The sequence below is a fragment of the Falco rusticolus genome, chromosome 9, assembly GCF_015220075.1.
Source record: "Falco rusticolus isolate bFalRus1 chromosome 9, bFalRus1.pri, whole genome shotgun sequence".
NCBI lineage: Eukaryota > Metazoa > Chordata > Aves > Falconiformes > Falconidae > Falco > Falco rusticolus.
The window spans coordinates 20,446,282-20,467,046 of record NC_051195.1 but is presented as its reverse complement, the minus strand read 5'-3'; the positions used below and the strand labels follow the sequence as shown (position 1 = coordinate 20,467,046).

Genomic DNA, 20,765 nt, shown 5'->3' with positions numbered 1-20,765 from the left:
TGGTGCGGCCTTACGACTGGCAGCCCAGTGCCCCCCGTCACTGGGGCGCTGCAAGCCCATTAGAACGTACTGGTCCCGTGAAGCTGTGGAGGTGAACTAAAGAGCGATATGCTCAGTGACAGCTGTCTTAAACCTCACAAACTTGGGATACTGACGTAAGCAAGAGGATTGCTACTTTTGACTTAAAAAAAAAAAAAAATACTACCAGAGTCCTATCCCTGATTAAGGACTTGTTAGTCAGGGCCTTCCTGAACGGCCTTCTCAGCCAGCATACCTCTCCCGCTCCATTCGTACAGCACTGCAAACGTGACATGTGGCTCTTGCCGAGGGGCGGGTGCTGTGAGGGAAGCCCCACGCAGCTGACCTCCCCTTCGCCCGTCGGGGTGTCCGCGGGGGATGTGACCTTCAAGCACCTTTTGCTTTTTGAACCCAAACAGCCTAATAGCGCTTCCGTTTCCCAGTCACCCACAGGATCCGCAGGGGGAAGAGAACGAGGTCTAAACAAAGCCCATTCGCAAACCCCAGTACATTTTCAAGCGCCGATATGAGGAAAGCTCCGCAAGCGCCACACGCGCGCGCTACCCGCACTGCACTTCCCGGCGCGCCCCGCGAGCGGCCCTGGGCTGCGCAGGCGCCACATGGGGCCCGGCGCGTGCGCGCCCCGCCCCGCGCTCCCTTCACCCCCGCCCCCGCGGCGCGCGCCGATGACGTTCCCCGCCCGCCCCGCCCCCCAGCCGCGCTCCCCGCTGCTGCCGCCGCCGCCGCCGCCCCGCGCTCCCATGGCGCTGAAGCGGATACAGAAAGTGAGCGGGACCGCGGGGGGTGCGGGGAAAGGCTGCCCCGCTGCCGCCCGCGGGGGTGGCGCCGGGCCGCGCCGCGGCTCGGCGGGGGGCTTCGCGGGAGCCTTTGCCCCGCGTTGTCTGCTTGGGCCCCGTCCTTCAACCCGCCGCCGCCCGGGCCGTGCCCCCGCTGCCGGAGCCTGGCCGGCGGGGCCGCCTCAGGGGGCGGAGGGGGCGGACCGGTGCGGGGCGCGGCTGTCCCAGTCGGAGTGGGCTTGAGGGGGAGAAGGGGTCGCTCCTGTCGGTCTCCTCACGGTGTGGGGCCTCTTCGCCTGCTTGAAGGCCCCCCACCCCGAGTCAGTCTTTTAAACCGTCTTTAACGAAGCATCGGATGTGTTTCCCGAGGGGGGCCCTGTGGCCGTGGGGTGCTGGGGAAGGGCTTCCCGAGGGGGGCCCTGTGGCCGTGGGGTGCTGGGAAGGGCGAACTTGTGCTGGTGGGTTATCTTTAGCAGAGATGCAAGTGCTGTGCCTGTTGCCAAAACACCGCGTCCCTGCTGGGCTCGGCGCCGCCAGCTCTGGGCAGCAGGCTTTGTCCGCGCTAAGAGGTGCTGTCAGCACGGTACTTGATACGACCTTTGACTCTATCCCAGTTATAGGGTTTTTTTCATAAGATTTATAAATGGCCAGGTTTTAATGCTGGAGTAAATGTCTAGATTCCTTTTGTTTCGCAAGACTTGGCTGGTACAGCACAGACAAAAAAAGTATCATGCATGGTAAGCATAGAAGTCGAGTTGATGTTGATGCATTCGATGTGTTATAGTCGCTGTTGATCCACCATGTTTAGTTGGCCTTTGTGCTATCCTGGTTCTCTGTGTTGTAATTTCTTGTTCTGGATTCCCTTTTGCTGTTGGAAAACGTTGGTGTTACAGAAATGCAATTCTACAATGGCCAGTTAACCCTGTAGCGAGCAGATTTAGGGTACCTGCAGTAAATGTAAAGGTTTTTGGAGGAGTTTCTATGGGAAGTTGGTAGTCATGTCTCGTGCTGCAAATCTTATTATCCCTGTACAGGTAGTGCAATTAAGGGAGATTTTTGTTATTTCATATCATGTATTTTTTGTGAAGGTTGCATTTGAACATTATATCAAATATTAATAAAGAGCTGCAGTGGTGTTCTTTAGCAATAATTCTGTCATGCCTCTGTGTATTATGGGAATGCTTTGCCTTTTGTTGCCTTTTTGATTTCCCACCTTTTCTTGAGCATCTTCTTACCCTTGTGTTTATAAGAAAGGGATTGTTCTGAATATATTACTCTCTTTGCTCTCCTTGTTCGCTTCCCTTCTGCTAAGATGAACAAAGAAAAATTGGAAGGTCTGGTAGTTTTCTGGTGTTTTTGAGATGGAGTGGTACTTCGTGGCCTTCCAAATGAGGTCCTGCTAGAACAGGATTGTTCTCCATATTTTTCTCTTACCACGTTCCCAGGTAACTTTTATTTCTACTTTAGAGACGTCCATACGTATTGGTAACCTACAATTTTCTTTAGTGTGGCATTTTAAAACTTTTGTGTTTGATGGATCTGAAATGATGGGTAGATTATTTACAAAAGCGTATCTTTCATCCTGTTAGCCTTATTAGATTCTGTTTTTCCTCTTTGAAAATGTAGAAACACTTACCTGGATGTTGACTTCAAGGTAGTGTAAGATTTTCTGATTATGCAGTAACTTTTATCCAAAACATGAAGAGATATTTGGGAACGACCTATGAGAAGAGGTCAGATTAGATTCAGAACTAGTTACCTCTTGCTTCTAGTTTGCTGCAGAAATTATTGTTGCTCATTTTCTTTTCTCGATTAATGACCATCATCACTTACCTGCTGCCTTTCTAGGGGAAGAAAAAATAAGACTAGAGGAATTTGGCCAGCAGCCTGCCTCCAGAGTAGAAGAAGAGGAAAGGGGCAAGAAAATAGGATTGTTTCAAATGGAAAGTTAAAATGCAAGGGAGAAGATCGAGAAGACAGACTATCTTGAAGTCACTGTAGTAGACAGAGCTTTCCTGAAAATCATAAACCTGGAAGTTTAATGCTAGATTAAATGTATTTGTGTGACAGGGTGTTTATCCGATCTGACTTCCTCATGTTTCAGACTGGCTGTAAAGATTGATAGCTATGTTGTATCTCAAGGGTAGGAAGGGATAAGATCTGGAGTAGAGGAAATGCTGTAAGGACTTCATAGTTTCACAGAGCGCCTAGAGGAACTCTTTGGAGAACAAATCATTGTCAGAAAACACAATGGTATTACTTGAGAGCTTGTCAGTCTAGACATACTGTCTGAAGTTAAGCTTGGGTGGTTTTAGGGTGGTTCAGAATTGCACTTAAACACAGCTAGGGATTTTGGTGGCAAGCTTGAGTGTTTGTTCACAATAATTTTGATAATTTGTGTGTTCAGGATGATAGCTCCTACAGAGGAAGGAAAGCTGTAATATGTAGAAATGTTAATAAGCATATTTTGTCTCATACCAGTTGGGACTCCCAATTTCTAAATAGTATTGTCATTGAGATCTGTGTTGTTGCATCCTGTCTTTTGTTGATCAGTCTTGAGGGTCTCCTCAAAGGACAACAGCCTATGGGCTTCAACACTATACACTAGTAACGGAAAGATGTATTGCATTTCAGAGCTTTCTTAAAAAATGAGCAACAGAATAACTAATGAACAAGCTGATCACTGCACATGAGAGTATGTTCAGCATAGTGCTGCACTGGAAGAAAAGTGGTCAGGACGTGAAGCCGTGCTGTGCAAGCACAGCCATCAGTGCTGCTTCCGTGACAAATTAATCTCTGAGTTCCTCAGAGAATCTCAGAAAGATGGGGGTTTCTTACTCATCTTAAGATGAGGAGTCTGTGTTGGTTTACCTTGTCAGTGCTTTGCTTTGCCATTGTATGAAAGAGAGGCACTGTGTTTCTATGCTGTCAAAAACTTTAGGGTGCGCTCTGTGTGTGATGTAGAATAGATGTTCCCTGGGGCGGGCATTACTTCTCTGTAGTCTGTGACGCACCAATGAAAGAATAATGCGTGTTCTTGTGGGCATCGAAAATTCCAGGTGTTGCAAATTGTGAAAGCTAATAGTGTAGGTTTTGGTTGGGAAGGGATATTGTGCAAAGAAGCTTTTATGGTTGCCACCTCTGGAAACTGAGACACCATGGCTTTTGTGCAAGGTAGAAAATAATTCAGGCTGTCAGGTTATGCAAGTTAGTGCATAGGTCAGTTCTGCCCATCCATCATCCTATGCAGAACGATGTTTCTAAGATTCCTGTTCTGAATTCTTTGTTTATGTATCTAATTGTGAGATTGCAGTCTATTGCAGTTGGGGAGATTGTTTTCATCATAAATCCTGTACTTCTGGGTGCTCCCCCAGTGTTAATGGGGGCTTGATGTTGTGCTTGCTAATGGCTCGGGCTGTTCTGAAATACGTACAAAACCAGTATTTACTTTTGTTATAGACATTAAAAAAATTGGACTTAGAAGAGATTCTGAAACCAGTTACAAGAGAGACATTTGAAGAGGGTTTAAAAATAGCTGTTGTTTTTTATCTTGTTGGTACATAGTGCTCGATTGTTTTTCCCCTACAACTCAGAAAGAATAGAAGCATTCAAACGTTTAGGTATGTGAATGAACTATATGTCTGTTTGTTTCACTATGTGTTTCATATATTCATAGGGACTTGAATATTTATGTTGAAAATAACTTGTTACTGTAAATAAACTCAAGTAGATGAAGTTTTACCAATACTTGTAGTTTAGGTTTTGACTTTAAACTGTGGAGTCATGTACTATCTTCAGATGGTAGTAAACATATTGAGGAAATTTTTGGATCTGTAATGTAAAAAGTTTTAACTTGCTTACAAAGCATCAGCTGTGATATCACAACAATTATTTTTTTTTGCATTAAAACATTGTATAAATACATATACTTAATAACTAAGACTTACCTTTAAATCAAGAAAATTTATGATTAATACTTGCTTTACACTTCCCAAATTTATGAAGAACAGAGAATCCTTTAACTAGTCATAAGTATAATCACTGGGGGTTTTTTGACAGATGGTTCCAAACAGGGTTAATATAATAGCAGCAGTGTACGCATGGAGTTGGTAGGAAATGAGTTTGTGGTCTACAGTGCATTTTGTGCAAGAAATGAAGAACATAGCTGGCAAGTATAAAAACCTCTTTTTTAAGTAACGGTGTGGAACTCTGGTTGTGGTTTTGTGTCGCTTGGAGAGTTAAAATAACTTTTAGTGATGCTGCCTGCAGTTTATTTTGGTCTTCTGATAGTCTGCGGTCTTTTTTTCTGACTTTTCTTTTTAAACTGGAAAAAAGGAGACATTTTTATGCCTGCCTTTTTTTGTTGTTGTTTAGTTTTTTTGTGGTTTTTTTTTTGTTGTTGTTACTACTTATGTTCATAGTCACTGAGTGTCCATGAGTACTGTGCTGAGACTACTTTTCTCCCTGTTACCAAAGTGTCCTTCACAGTCTTGTTACAGCAGCTTTTTAGGACAGAAGCCCGACTGCTAATGAAACATGTTAGTGTTAAACTGGCCTTCACCAGTGTCACCAACTTTATACTTTTATGAAATACATCGGGTATTCTACTTTGACAATGAGTACTAATCTGCACGTTCAAAAATATTTTCAGCATTTATAGCCAGCATAGTGTGTGGTTCAGATCAGTTAAACCTGATCCTTAAATTTTTACCTCATGCTGCCCACAGAGCTGTTGTACAATGTGTGTGGCACAGTGAAAGGTGGTAATTTGGAGGCTTGGCTGTGTCCATCTCCAGTAATTGTTGTTTAGCATTTGTGGCGTTATGCTAATATTGCTTTGTTAGCTGCACCTGGTCATGTGTCTGGCTTGCTTTTGTGCTCTGCTGCTGTTCTGTAGTTAAAAATGGGAGAAATAATTTGCATTGCAACTAGTTAGAAGCATAGAATTAACAGTATTCTACTCTACTCTGTAATATTTTCTGTGTTTGAGAGGATTAGATTTATTTCTGCCACTGTCCTCAGTTTAGCTGTTTGTACAAGTTTGTCCTGGCTGTACTAGGATAGCGTGGCATGTGTTGGAGCTCTTGGTAGATGATTTTATAATGTGCCATTCACCAATGTTTGAAATAACTGACGCTTTGGTTTGCATCTGTTGCATACAAAACTTTGGTTTTGTGTATTCTCATAAAAGATGTTTCGGTGGTGTACACTGTAATTAAGAGTGTTGACTTCCTCTTTTGAAACTGAAACGGCACTGCTTTGAGTTATGGATCCTGTTTGTTAGCCTACACACATCAAAGTCTTGTACCAGCATTTTCTCTACGAGTGACTAAAATTATTGGTAAAGAACAAAGTCTTGAAGTAACCAGACCTGCATCGTGCAGCTGCGTGGTGATAATCCATAAAACATGGACAAATCTGCTGGAACCGATTAACTTAAAATTACAGGGAAAGTTTTAGCGTTGACTGTGTAATGCCTTACGTGCTGTTCTCCTGCACTTCCTGATGAGGCTTCAGCCCATTGTGCTTTGTAACTCTTCAGCCTTGTCCCTTGACAAAGCAAGTTTTTAGGCTTCTTAAGAAGAGCATCTTTTCTGCTTTGTGTAGAGAATTCTTGTATTCAACTTCTTGTTCTTTTGTGACTATATAAAGTCATGAAGCAGTTTTTCTACATTTACTTACTCTAGAGTCCTCACAACTGTTCTGCAGTGTTCAGTACTGGACACTGGCAAGTCAGTCTGGCTTGGGGACATGGTGACTATTTCCTGGCACCATTTCAGAAGGTGTGGGAAGGCTTAAAGTTTAAATCTTACAGCTCTCCAGATCATTTTGCTTTGACTGTGAAGCTTAAACAGCATAGTTAACAATGTAAAGCTGAATAGGACTTCGGTTTTATCACAGCTTGGTCTGAGCTTCTGTATATAAATGCTCAAGCTTTTAACACTGTCGGTGTCAATTTACAAAGTTTGATCATGTTACCATTTGTATTTTTAAACGATGTTACCTTTGGTCCATTTCTTATGATTAGAAAATATGGCTTGAATTTGCTCTATTGATTTTGAAATTTGGTCTGGCTTTGTTTCCTAGCTGCAGAAGCTCTCTGAATGTACCCATGAACATCACTCTCATTTAGTGAGTTTGTTGAAGACAGACCTTTCTTCATTATTATTGGGCAAATACTAATAAAAGGAGCTGATAGTTCTGGGTCTCATCAAGGTATGATTAAAGACATGGTTTTTTTATCATGGATACATTTCAGTGCCTTTAGCCTGAACAAATTGGAAGTATATACTTGAGGAGTCTTTCCTAGTTCCTGCCAATTCTGAAGTACATCTGTACATATGAAAGAAAACAAGTTTGTGTGGGTTTGGCATATGTAAAGACCTTGAGAAAGCATTTAGCAAATGAATGCACTGTTACACACTTGTGACTTCAAAGTTAAGTTCTTGCCTAGCACTTTGCATATGTATAAGGGAATGTTTGCATATATTTCAGAGACTTTCTGAAGAGTTTAAGCTATATATTTTTCCCATCACTGCCTTTAATTTTGTAGTCAGCAATGACCATTATAAAATGCGTGATTCTTAGGCTTTGAGTTTTCTGTTTTAGCTAACAGTCTCATGTAGCTGGCTTTCTCTTTAGTGTGAGTACAAGACCTAATCTTCCCTTGTTTGGTTAGTTTTTGAGTTGCAAATTACAGAATCAAAGAATGGTTTGGGTTGGAAGGGACCTTAAAGATCATCTAGTTCCAACCCCCCTGCCATGGGCAGGGACACCTCCCACTAGACCAGGCTGCTCAAAGCCCCATCCAGCCTGGCCTTGAACGCTTCCAGGGATGGGGCATCCCCAGCTTCTCTGGGCAACCTGTGCCAGTGCCTCATCACCCTCGCAATAAAGAATTTCTTCCTAATATCTAATCTAATTTCCCCTCTTTCAGTTTAAAGTCATTCCCTCTTCTCTTATCACTACATGCCCCTGTAAAAAGTCCCTCTCCAGCTTTCTTGTAGGCCCACTGGAAGGCTGCTGTAATATTTCCTCAGAGTCTTCGCTTCTCCAGGCTGAACAACCCCAACTCCCTCAGCCTGTCTTCATAGCAGAGGTGCTCCAGCCCCCTGATCCTTTTAGTGGCCCTCCTCTGGACTCATTCAGACAGGTCCATGTCCTTCTTTACTATAGGGCCCACAGCTGAATGCAGTACTGCAGATGGGGTCTCATGAGAGCCCATAGAGGGGGGGAATTGCCTCCTGACCGTTCTGATGCAGCCCAGGGTACGGTTGGCTTTCTGGGCCGCAGGGGCACATTGCCAGGTCATGTTGAGCTTGTCAGCCAGCACCCCCAAGTCCTTCTCCTCAGGGCTGCTCTCAATCCATTCTCGGCCTAGCCTGTATTGATACTGGGGGTTGCTCCAACCCACATGCAGGACCTTGCACTTGGCCTTATTGAACTTCATGAGGTTCACATGGGCCCACCTCTCAAGCCAGTCAAGGTACCTCTGGATGGCATCCCTTCCCTCGAACACATGAACCGCACCACACAGCTCAGTGTCATCAGCAAACTTACTGAGGGTACGCTTGATCCCACTGTCCATGTTGCTGACAAAGATGTTAAACAGTGCTGGTCACAATGCCAACTCTTTAGGAATGCCACTTGTAACTGGTCTCCACGTGGACATTGAGCTGTTGACCTCAACTGTTTTGAGCATGACCATCCAGCCAATTCCTATCCACAGAGTGGTCTGCCCATCAAAACCATGTCTCTCCAGTTCAGAGACAGTGATGTCATGCGGGACAGTGTCAGATGCTTTGCACAATTCCAGACAGATGATGTCTTTGCTCATCCCTTATTCACCAATGCTGGAGCCCCATCATAGAAGGCCACCAAATGTCAGGCACGATTTGCCCTTAGTGAAGCCATGTTGGCTGTCACCAATCACCTCCTTATATTCCTTGTGCCTTAGCATAGTTTCCAGGAGGATCTGCTCCATGGTCTTGTTGGGTGCAGAGGCGAGACTGACTGGCCTGTAGTTTCCTGAGTCTTCCATATTTTTCCTTTTTAAAAACTGGGGTTTATGTTTCCCCTTTTCCAGTCAGTTGGAACTTCACCAGACTGCCACGACTTCTCAAATATGGTGGATAGTGGCTTAGCCACTTTATCTGCCAGTTCCCTCAGGACCTGTGGGTGCAGCCCTTCAGGTCTCATGGACTTGTGCATGTTTAGGTTCCTTAGATGTTCTTGAACCTGATCTTCTCCTACAGTGGGAGGTTCTTCGTTCTCCTAGTCCCTGCCTTTGCCTTCTGTGACTTGGGCAGTGTCGCTGGAGCACTTGTTGGTGAAGACTGAGGCAAAAAAGTCATTGCATACCTGAGCCTTCTCCACGTCCTGAGTCACTAGGTCTGCTGTTCTCTTCTGGAGAGGGGCCGTGTTTTCCCTAGTCTTCCTTTTATCCCTGATGTACCTATAGAAGCTTTTCTTGTTGCACTTGAACAGAGTAGACAGCGGCTGTAACAGCGCTGCTGCTGCTAATGCTTGTTGCAACTCCTGGAAACTTGAGACTTGTTGACTCCCTTGGTGTGCTGGCAATGACTGGGCTTTGCATAGAATACTGGTTCTCTGTTTCACTCCCTTAGTGAAATTTGAATCCTCTGATTAAAAAGGGAACTGAACTTCTGAAGGGTTTTGCTATTGGTTTTATTCGTCAGAGTCTAGCCCTGAGTGGTGTTTCTGGACCAGCATACTATTTCACCAGCAGAATAAAGTTTAGGGCACATAAGTAACACTAGCTGGCAACCTGAGCTATTTTAGTATATGAAAGAACTGCCTCTTGTTTTAAATTGCAAGGATTGTGAGGAGTGACTTCAGAGCCAGTAGTAACGTTACCAGTCTGTTAACTGGCTGAAGGTACATTGCACTGCTTTTCTTTGAATTCAGGGCCAAGAGTGGACCTCTAAGAAGTGTGCCTGAATTTAGGTGCCAAGTCCATGGTAAACTGGGTCCCTCAGAGCAGTGTGTGAGTTACTGGATGTCATTAATTAATAAATTCATGGATAAAATAAAGCAGAGTTCTAACACTTCAATTTGTATGCAAGATCTGATCATGCTATGTACACGAATTCTACATTTGAATTAAACTTAGTTCCAATTTAAACCTTGATTTTGTAAGTAGTTGACTAATGATTTTTGAGTAGAAATGTTTCCACTGTTAGTCCTTAAGCTAAACTGAAGGAGGTATTTGCAGACCTGCTTCTGGCTATTGTTGGCTTAAATGTATGTTTTCAGTAATTACTTGAGTGACTTGAGAGGTGGTTTAGCATACATCTTTTAGCTTATTTCAGTGGAAGTATTTACACATAATCGTTAAACTTATTGCAGTATATTGAATTAAACAAGGAAAATGAACCAGTGTTAATATCTGGCTTGTTTTACATTTGATGATCAATCAGACGAAAAGCTGAGCTGGTTTTGTGTAATTAAATAATAATCTTAAATTACTTCAGACTATATAGATTTCTGTAAGAGGAATAAATCAGTTGACTGGCAAGAAGCTTTTGTAAAATCAATAGCAGAAGAAATGATCAAATTGGCACAAATTTCTAAATTAAGCAGTGAGTTTACAGACAAATCCAGAAACCCTTAATTTACTACTTTTATTTTTTTTATCTGCTTTAGTATATCCAGTTTATTATGAACTTGACTATAACTCGTAAATACTTTTGGATATTAATTTATAGCAGAATGCTGTCTTTTGCTGCAGACCTATTTGACAAAAAAACCCTTTAGGTATCAATGGGCATCTCAAGTGTTGATTTCTTTAAAAAAACCACAGGTCTATTTAATAAAATCTGTTTGTGTTCTCACTTATGAAGTGATGCTGCTGAGCGCTGTGCACTTCTGTGTAGATGCCTTGACAATATTTGTGTGTTTCTTACAGGAACTGAGTGATCTGCAGCGAGACCCACCGGCCCACTGTTCTGCCGGACCTGTTGGAGATGACTGTAAGCTGTTCATAGTGCTTTGTCACTGCTGACCTTTCTTCAGTTTCAAAAACACTTGGATAATCTCTAATTGTTGTATCATTCTGACTTTCAGTGTTTCATTGGCAAGCAACAATTATGGGACCTGTAAGTATATGTAATTCATGCCCCTTAGAATGTAGACCTTGTTTCCCTTTTTGCTGCAGAAGGGTTCATTTGGATTTCTGTAAACATGGCAGTCAAATTCAGCTGTGCTGTGTATAGATGACAGATTTTGGGTAGTATTATTGTTCTTAGGAGTCTGGTACAAGTTTCTTTATGTAACTCTTCAAACTTCATGAAGTTAGGGGTGCGTAATCAGTAAATGGCAATGTATGAATTGGTGAGGTGGGCTGCAAAGTGAAAAGCTTGCTTTTCAAATATGGTGATTTCAATTCTGGAAGATTCACCTGCCTGAGAAGAGAAAGAGTGGGTATGATCCAGTGTTAAAGTTGGTAACGGTAAACAAGAGTGGAATTGCACAGGGTGATTATTTGTTGGCTGTGATAAGGCTTTGGCAAAAACAGACGACTTTTGCAAAATGTAGACCAGCAATTGTGGGTACTTTCAGTTTCTGTTTGGAAAGGCCTGCTTTCCTTGTTGGGTAGGGTGACGCTCTGAAGACCCCATTGATGACATTTGTCAAGGAAGTGACATAAGAAAGGACAACAAAGCTTAAGAACGGGAAGGTTTAAAGGAAAACTGAACAGAGTTTTAACAAAAAGAATAGAGAACAACATGACTTGAGGAAAGGGGTGTTTATTCATATTATGTTAGGGAGTTTGTATTCCTAGTGTTTTCCTTTTGGACTTAGTAATTTGGAAAGAAGTGTCTCTGGTTCAGATTGTGATCTGAATCACTGTGTGAGTTGAAATTTTGAAATAATACTTGATGGATTAAAGTGCAGCATCATATGGCAGAGAAAAATGGAATTGTGTCTGCTTTGAGACTATTTCTGGATTTTCAGCACAGCTGCTCTGAAGCAGTGAAAGATCAGTTGCTAATGCCAGTAGTATGCTGGAGTCTGTTGTCCAACTTGTCAATGGCCCAGCAGCAACTGAAGTGATTGTGGCAAGTTTTTCTGTAGAATACTAATGCTTTTGCCATTTTTCTTTTAACAACTATGTTCTTTCATATGCAAAGTCATTCTGACCCTTGCTGTCCTACACTGCTTAAAGGTGAATGGCAAAACAGCAAAGAAGAGTTAACAAAACCTTATGTGCTGATTGCCGCTGATAAGGTCTCTATCCTGAATGACTCTGTTGATCTAAGGGAAATACTATCATGTAAATCCTGACTTAAATTCCATTTTTTTTCTTCCAGCTTGCAATTCACCTTTCATGTTCTGTAGTGGAAAATATTCTTTTCTTTGCTTCAGGTTCCTCAGATTTCTCTAGTTAAGGATAAGAATGAGTGTCTCTTGCCGTTCTTTGTCAGCAGTAGCTGCTGAGATACAAGAAAAGAACACCACCAAGATTAATCCTTTATCTTGATGACATAAAGAAATAGGGATGCACGTCCTGTATGTTGCCTGATGGCTGAGGGAAGCATAGGACTAAAACTTCCCTTCAAAATTCACTTCCTAGGTGTGAAAGTAGGGTAACCTTTTCTCCTGTCTGCGGGCATCATAAATTTGTTTTATGTACTTTACTCATAAAACACAGTGTGACTTCACTTTGCCTTTTCTCTGACTCTGAACTTGTCTCATCTTCAGCTTATTTTAACTTTGACAAATCCATTTAGTATGCATGCAAGCAGTCCTTTCAAACCTTATTGGAAGTACAGCGGCAACCTATTCTGATGTTACCTAATGCTGACTTCTTAGCAATACTATATATAACCTGCCTTGCATTGCAACACGGTCTGCATTTTGAGTCTGTAAGATGACATGTCTTGGTGCACCATTTGTGACTTTACCTCCTATATGCATCTCGGACTGTTGTGGGTTTTTTTGCTCATTTCCAAGGTAAACATTTTATTTTAAGAAGTCTGCCTTTGCTTCCCTAAGAAAACCCGAAAACTTGGTCTTCTGCAGCTTTGCGAGATTGAGGTCCTATGTTGCTGTTTTAAACTTGCCAAGTAATGAGAAAGGTTTTCTTCTCCTTCCTTTAATTAGAAACGGCAGCACTGCTCTCTATCATTTATCATTGAGACTTTCCCCCTCACTTTTCTAATTAATAAAAATGAAAGATTTCCTCAACAGATGACTGCCACAAAGTTATTTCTATCTATTACTGTGTGCAACCTGGACGTAAACCTGTGCACATGTTCTCTAACAAAATGCATGTTCACAGATTTGTACAGGTCACAAAGATGTTGTGTGTTTTAAAACTCCCTGATGTCATCATGATCAACTGAATTATGTTGGAAAATCCTACTCTTTGCATCTGCAAAGAGAAACCACTTCTTAAGGTAAGTATATTTGTAGCTTAAGGATGGAGGAGGATCAGAGCAGCGGTGGTGTTGCACGGAGACAGGATTTGGAAGACCTGCTCTGGCTTTTGTATTCCCCTTGGCATGGTGGAGCTGATGGACCAGCAGTTTTGCAGCTCCACCAGTCGCACATAGCTCCCTCCCTTTTTCTCCCCAGGAAGGGCAGCACTCAGTAGCCTTGTTGCGCTACTGCAGTAGTAGCCATGGTTGGCTCTACTGTAGCCCTGCAGGCCAGTGGGGGGGTTCAGTTCCCACTGTGCCTTCCCAGTACACAGCCCATAGTGGGCCGTGGCGCATAGCATGGGCTGTGTACTGGGGAAAAAGTGGATTTTATAAGATTATGTACAGCTTTGGGAGGTTATCTGTGTTCAGAAGGGAAGCTCCAAAATAACTGAAATATATTAATATGTTTTGTTTGTTTTGTTTTTTTCCCCAGCCTGATAGTGCATATCAAGGAGGAGTGTTTTTTCTCACAGTACACTTTCCAACAGACTATCCTTTCAAACCGCCAAAGGTAAGTCTTTTCTCAAAATTTACAGGGTTTTTTTGGTCAAGCTTTGTTTCTGTCTCTTTGTTCTTTGAGGCTTAATTTTTGAAGATAAAACCAGAAAGGCCAGCAATAGGATCCATGTTCATAGTGGATGAACAGATAAGACTACAATAAATTTGTTGGCAGATCTTGTATGTCTGGAACTGAAGGGACAATGTTAAGGATTCTAAATATAATAAACATAATTTGTTGTTACTTGGTTTTATTTATTTTTTTTATTCCAGATTGCTTTTACCACAAAAATCTACCACCCAAACATAAACAGTAATGGGAGTATTTGCCTTGATATCCTGAGATCTCAATGGTCACCAGCTCTGACTGTATCAAAAGGTAAACTCACAGATTTGCTAATGTATTTATGAAATTGCTTACACTGCCATGGCACATTTTTGTGTATTACTGTAGTAAGGGTGGCAGTGCAACCTCATTTCTCCTGCATGTTACAGAAGTGGCAAATTCTATCGGTATTCTTGTTATGATCCAAGATTTTGCACAATTTATTTGGAGTGTCACATTACATAAAATACTATGTGTATGGCAAAGAAAGGTTTTAAAACAAGTTGGGTAAGATAACAAACATCCAATTAGTCTGAAATGCAACTTCTGTATTATAGCTGACTGTGCATGCAGAACTGAGGAGAAAATGGTCAGCAGACCTTCAAAATCAAATTAATGTGGATGTAAATGGAAAACCCTGATACTGATGTGATGGGCTTCTCTGCTTATTGGTGGCTCTTTGGCTTGCCTGAGCATCTTTGTGTGGGCTAAGGTCTTCGTTATACTTCATTTTAAAATGAGATAAATTGTTCTGGTTTGCATTCCTCTTAAAGATTAATATTGTAAAATGTAGCTGCTTTCCAAGTCATCAGTAAAAGATTTATTAAAATATTCTAGTCCTGTAGTTAAACTTTCTCAAGGTAACACTAGATTTTTTGGAACATTGAGGTTACAGTTAGCAGTTCTTTTGTTGTAGGCATTTTGTGCCACTTCAAAAGCTGCTTGAAATGTGGGTGCTATCATTGTTTTTTCTCGCCCATCTTCAAAATGCTCAGGCACACTTAGTCATATTACAGAAAGTTCTCATGTGACTCAAGGTTAAACAGTGTCACATCTTGCTTATGTGCTTGAGAGCCCTCTAAACCATGTGTCTTATGTGTCTTTTTTTAGAACAGTGTCATTGCATTTGCTGTACAAGCAAGGAAAAACATGTTAGGTTTTGTGCAATGGAAATTGCAATATGTAAGTGCAAGTGTTATACCTCCCCTGTGGAAAAGCAACTTGTGCTTGTGTACAATGACCCTGTACAGTAATCTCATAAGCTAAATAAAACCTAATTTTAATACTGTTTTCTGAAATAGTTGCAGAAGGCATGAATTACTTTTGTGTGTAGTTGGTGTCAGCTTTCCACAGAAACTGGCTGGTTTATTGCTGAGCAAAAATTGCCTTGTTTCTAGTTATTTAGAAGGTATTTAGCAAACAGAAGTTGGCATTTACATCATGTTTACCAGTTGGCATTTACAACTGAGAACTCTTGAAGTTTTTAGATCTTCAGTACTTTTCTGTGTCTTTACTTGTTGAGTGTTCCTTCAGTTACAAAGTGGAGCAGTCTGCTGTGGTCTTAGGTTCTGATTTGACATGCTTTAAGGTGCTTGCATGTTATACATTGTATAAACTGGACATTAGCTCACTGGCTCATGCAAGTTTCTCCTTTATAGTTCTTGCTTTACTCAATCAAAGGATTACAATATAATGGTAGTACCTGTTGTTGGTGTGACCAAGTATTCTAACCCGATTTTTTTTTTAATATTACTGGTGTGTTTGGTACTTAATAAAATGAAACATGTTAGTATGATGTGGTTGAACTTATACAGCTGAAAATAGGTGTTAGTCTGGGCTTTTTGGTAACAAGACAAAGGAAGAAAAAAAATCCTATATCAGGTTCTTACGGCAGCATCAAATTCCGTTTCACAACACGCTTAGAATTATTTAACTGTGTACTCTTGTATTCATATTAGTTCTGAGTATAAAAATAGACATTTCCTGAAAAGTATGGACTGAAAATGTTAGAAAAATCAAACATCCTTGGTGCAATACTAGGAAATGAATATGGAATTATAAATGAATACATGCATATAATGCTGATGAAGTGTTTTCCCAAAATGGAAGTCACACTTAAATGAAATGTTCATATGAAGGGGAGAATAACTGTCAGCAGCACAGAAGTGGAGAAGGATATGCGCAAATGGAGTAGCACATGGCAGTGTAATGTTAATTATTTTTAAATAGCTTTAGATGGAAAGGGCTTAGTTTGATCAGATATTTTTACATAGCTATGCAGTCAGTAGTTTGTTTAATGTTCATAGGTTAAAATGTGGGGGAAAGATCATTACGAAAGGTACAGTTCCATGGGTCGCAAGTTCTCTAGGCTATTATCAGGTGCTGTTTACTTAGGACCTAGAAAAATGATGCTGTATAAACATTTCTAAACAGAACTGCCATGTGAAAGCTTGATTCAAATATGCATTCTCTTTCCGTTCTCCCTTTCACCACCCTTCTTCGGTGTACTGGAATATATTAAAGGATTATAGAAATAAAGCAAAATAACTTGTTTAATCTAGTGTCTCTTTTATTTAGTTTTATTGTCCATATGCTCCTTACTTTGTGATCCTAATCCAGATGATCCTTTAGTACCAGATATTGCACAGATCTACAAGTCAGACAAGGAAAAGTGAGTATAACATATACATAATTGTATGTGTGGTACTTGCAGATGGTTATCTGCTATGCACCTTCTATCTTAAATGTTAAAGGTACTGTTTTCATAGAGCTCTACAGTATTAGAATTTTTAACTCTCGAAAATATCGGTCAGTGGAATGGCAAGCAGAAAACTGTAGGCATACACAGCTATTGGGTACTTAATTTTTTGTACTTAGTTGCATGAAACCTTCACGCTTTTGTGTCTCGTTTTTATATTCATTGCATGAAAAGTCATCTCACAAATGTGAGTTATTTGTTACTATTGTGATCCTCTGGTTGTAAAACCTGTGCCTCTAGTAAGATGTTAGGAATGAACAACAAGCAATTTTTTGACAAAATTTTATAAATATAGGATAGACAATACCCAGCTCTTTTTAGTGTTAAAAGCCATTGTTACATTGCAATTTGCAGCATCTTGCAGAGAAAAAGAAGGGGGTTTTTTACTTTCTGGAACAGCTGTAGAACTTGCAGGTGGTTTGATCTTGCAGAGAAAAAGAAGGGGGTTTTTTACTTTCTGGAACAGCTGTAGAACTTGCAGGTGGTTTGATCTTGGGAAGGTTTACATGGATAGCATGTAACTGAAGTATTACATGCTTCTGGACCAAATCTGATTTTGATTTGAGAACTTTTAACTCTAAAAATACTATACTGACTGGAACATCTGTCTGGGGGTCTCTACTTAGAGTGCGGAAATGCCCTGGATTTCCCAAAGTTCAGTTTTAAGGTTTGCTGACTTCTTTTTGTGCATCACTCTTAAGGAAGGTTTTGAAACGCTGTCTTAAAACTACATACATGGCTGAACTCTCACAGCATCAGATAACAGGATTTAGGGGTCACTAGCAAGCCTGGTGCTTTGGCGTAGTGGTGTTTCTTTCCAGATCACCACCTCTCCGGAGTGATTCCTTCTGGCACTCAGACTTTGAATACTGGCGTCTGTGGATGTCTAAGCGAAGTAATGAATTGATTTGTTAGAGAGTTTGTTGCAGTTGTGGGTGGCAGGAAGCTCAGGCCCTTTATTCCACAGATTAGACTGTGTGATTTCCCAAAGGTTCCACGGGGAGAATACTACCTGTATGAGAGATTTTCCCATCATACCAGCTTTCTGCTGATATATTGACTGCCTGCTTTTCCTGGGCTTGCAAACTAAAAACTTCATGCATGGGAAAGTTTACGGAATCAGTGATCCAGGAAGGAAACACCATTTTGCTTACCGCTGTGAGATTTCGTTGGACTCTGCTGCTATCGGCGGTGTTTTGGGCACAGCCCAGGATGTAGTCTACAGACGGTCAGTGTGGCCTGAGCTGTCTTCTCTAACAGGGTTTCAGCACCTGTGGATTTTCTGTGAGATTAAGAAAGACTGAAAACCAAGATCAGTTTAAGGATAGTAACAAGGAATAGGAGCCTCTAAGGTTTTTTCAAATACATCCAGTCCCAATTTGCCAAGAATGGAATAACCTTCCCCAAATGAATTCACATTTTCTGGCAGCCTTGACAATAAATTAAAGAGCCATAGCCATGCGGTATATTCATAGACAATCTAACCACCACTGCTTATTTGGCTTCAAGTTGTGGAAAAAGTTACAGATTTAGTTTGGGGCAGGCTTTTTACCCTTGGAACTTAAGCTGCTTTTTGGTAACCTTGCTGTTCACTATTTTAATGGTTAGACTCGGTGGTTCAGATTCTGTGGAATGTTTGTGATATCCAGAATAATTTTTGACTTTATGGTTAACTGACTGAGAAATTGTTTGGTACTGATTTTTTTAATACTGAGCCATTGAAGACTTCTTGCAACGTGTACTAATGGCCTGTGGTTCACCACATATCACAGGTCCGTGAAGATTTGAGTATTGCTTGTACCTTGAGGACTGGATAGAGGAGTGATGTAGAAGTTACATGGAAGTCTGTGGTCTAGTATTTCTCTCCCTAGAGTAAGAATTATTAAAGTGGGCCTTTTTCTGACAGCTTGATGTCTGATACAATCAAATCACATAATCCACTTCTGAAGTACTTGAACTCTTTAGCTTGTACTGCAAAGCAGATAGTGGTCAAGTTGAGGATGTTGTTATCTCAGCTTCTCCTCACAAAGTGACTTTTGTCCACCCACTTAACAGTGATTTCAGCTATTGTGTATCCTGTTTGTGAAGGAAGTGAACAAGGGATATTTCTCTGTCTCCAAAACTCAACATTAAATCATTGCTAGAGAAAGTTAGAGAATGTATAGTCTTACTATAGCTTGATCTTCTTATACCTATTAATTTTTTTTAATCTCATCTTGGATTTAGGAAATGAAAGATATGGCTGGTTACCCCTGAGCATTTATCTATGGGTATTTTAGTATAAGTAAAATCCAAAGACTTGCGTGGTAGCATATTCTTAAGAAAAAAACACCCGATTAGTACATGAGTTGCTATACTGGTCTTAAGAAACAGATTCAAAAACTTGTCAGCATTTTCTCTGGAGGACCCAGAGGGAAAGTGAGTCTCATCTGAAGGGTGGGATAGAACAAATGTAAGGCCCAGAGTGAAAATTAGTGACTCTAAGGAAATTGACTGCTGGGAGTGCTGATGGCTTCACACCAGAAGGAGAAGCCCCCAAGACCTTAATCAGAAACGCTTTTCAAAAATTTTTCAAGTTCTGAAATGCAGAAGGCATTCTAGAATGGAGAATAAAAAAACCCGCCACTGTGTGTTCTATCCCCACCCTTTCCAAAACTGGTTAATTTTACTGAATTTTATGCAACTAAAATGTGTGAACTTTGTCAGACTGTTAAGAGCCTACACATTAGGGAATAATTGACAACAAATTCTTGTTAAGGTACAAATAAGGGAACAGGTTGTGAAATGCAAATTAAGTATGCACAATTATATGCATTTAAATACAAACTTGTGAGATTGGTTTTGAGTTTAAGTCTAAATAGCTTTAATAGGTAACCTTAGAAACTGAACATACAGTGGGTGTATGTTTCGTGGGTTTTAGACTATTTTAACGTTATTTGAATCATTGCTAAGAAGTGAGAAGCACAATAACATCTGTATTAAGTAAATATGTGGCTATTGTCAATGTATCACTAACAGCTCTTCACCGTACTGCCTTCTTTCTGCACGTACAGATACAACAGACATGCAAGAGAATGGACTCAGAAATATGCAATGTAAACTTGTGAAGACTTTTTCATATACCACAGAGTACTGTAAATTCTAGGGTTTTTTTCAAAATCCGAAGAAAACGGAGCACAGTTTACTCTTTCAATGTGTCATGATGCCCCTTTTCTCACCCATGTAAGTGTGTTTCTGGAGCAAGGGAGAACAAACTTCCAAAAATAACCTTATGACTGTGATAAGAATATTTATCCTCTTTGTATGCTTTGCAGAAGACATTTATTATGGTTTTTAAGAGTTGGACATCTGCATCTTCAGACTACAAGACCCATAATGCAGTTTTAAAGCTACCAAATTATTTTTGCTGGAAAAAGTAGCGTTTTTTATGTGATGAATACTGTATGTGTGTCTTTAAAGTACCTTGTCAGTTTCATAAGTGTGTTCAAGTTTAATTTTGTTAGTTCAATTATGTAATTTGTACTTTTTATTTACTGTATAGACTAAATATTTTATTTACCATGTAAGTCACTTCATTTTAGACGTACTTGTTTGTGCACAGTATTGACAAGATACAACTCATAGTAATAGGAGTATCCCACCCGTTAGGATATTCTAAAGACTGACTGCAGACTTCTTAAAACCTGAAATTATCTTTGCACTGTACTTCTTTGTACGCTGATTATGGAGAAACACTTGGTTTGGATTCTGTTGTTGCATACTTGACTTAATTTTATTGCAATGTGAACTAATTGCACTGCTATGTAGAAAGATACATAACCGTTCTGTTGCTTTTCACAACTGATTTTGACATGTGGGCAACATAACAATATCACAGACCTTTTACAAATCTAAATGTAGCCTTTTCCATATAAATAAAACAGGTTTTCTACTACTTGTCTTGGCTATTTTTTAAAAATCATGCATATCCTTAATATGCTTGTTCTAACATTAGAGGATTGAAGTATTATGTGTGCATGTGTTTTGTAGACAAAAGGGAAAATAAAGCCATGCATCGCATACTACTTAGAACTGTGTTGCAATTAATTTTTATGCTAGCTTTAGCCTGATTTATTGAGCATGCTCTGCCCATTGTTTTATAT

General features: G+C 40.6%; 1 protein-coding gene across 6 annotated transcripts; it reads left to right on the top strand.

The window, feature by feature from the left end:
* The first annotated feature begins 720 nt into the window (after positions 1-720).
* On the top strand, positions 721-20,557 carry UBE2D1 (ubiquitin conjugating enzyme E2 D1). Of its 6 annotated transcripts, XM_037399773.1 has the most exons (8): positions 783-803; positions 10,744-10,807; positions 10,902-10,933; positions 13,120-13,237; positions 13,695-13,772; positions 14,033-14,138; positions 16,443-16,536; positions 19,677-20,557. In XM_037399773.1, exons 4-8 carry the CDS (start codon positions 13,187-13,189, stop codon positions 19,720-19,722), a joined length of 375 nt encoding a protein of 124 aa, XP_037255670.1. In that variant the 5' UTR covers positions 783-803; positions 10,744-10,807; positions 10,902-10,933; positions 13,120-13,186; the 3' UTR covers positions 19,723-20,557. The 6 variants fall into 6 exon arrangements, with proteins under 6 accessions (XP_037255667.1, XP_037255668.1, XP_037255673.1 ...); XM_037399770.1 differs by lacking the exon at positions 13,120-13,237 and having other exon boundaries at positions 721-803; XM_037399775.1 differs by having other exon boundaries at positions 757-803; positions 10,744-10,933.
* The last annotated feature ends 208 nt before the right edge of the window (positions 20,558-20,765 follow it).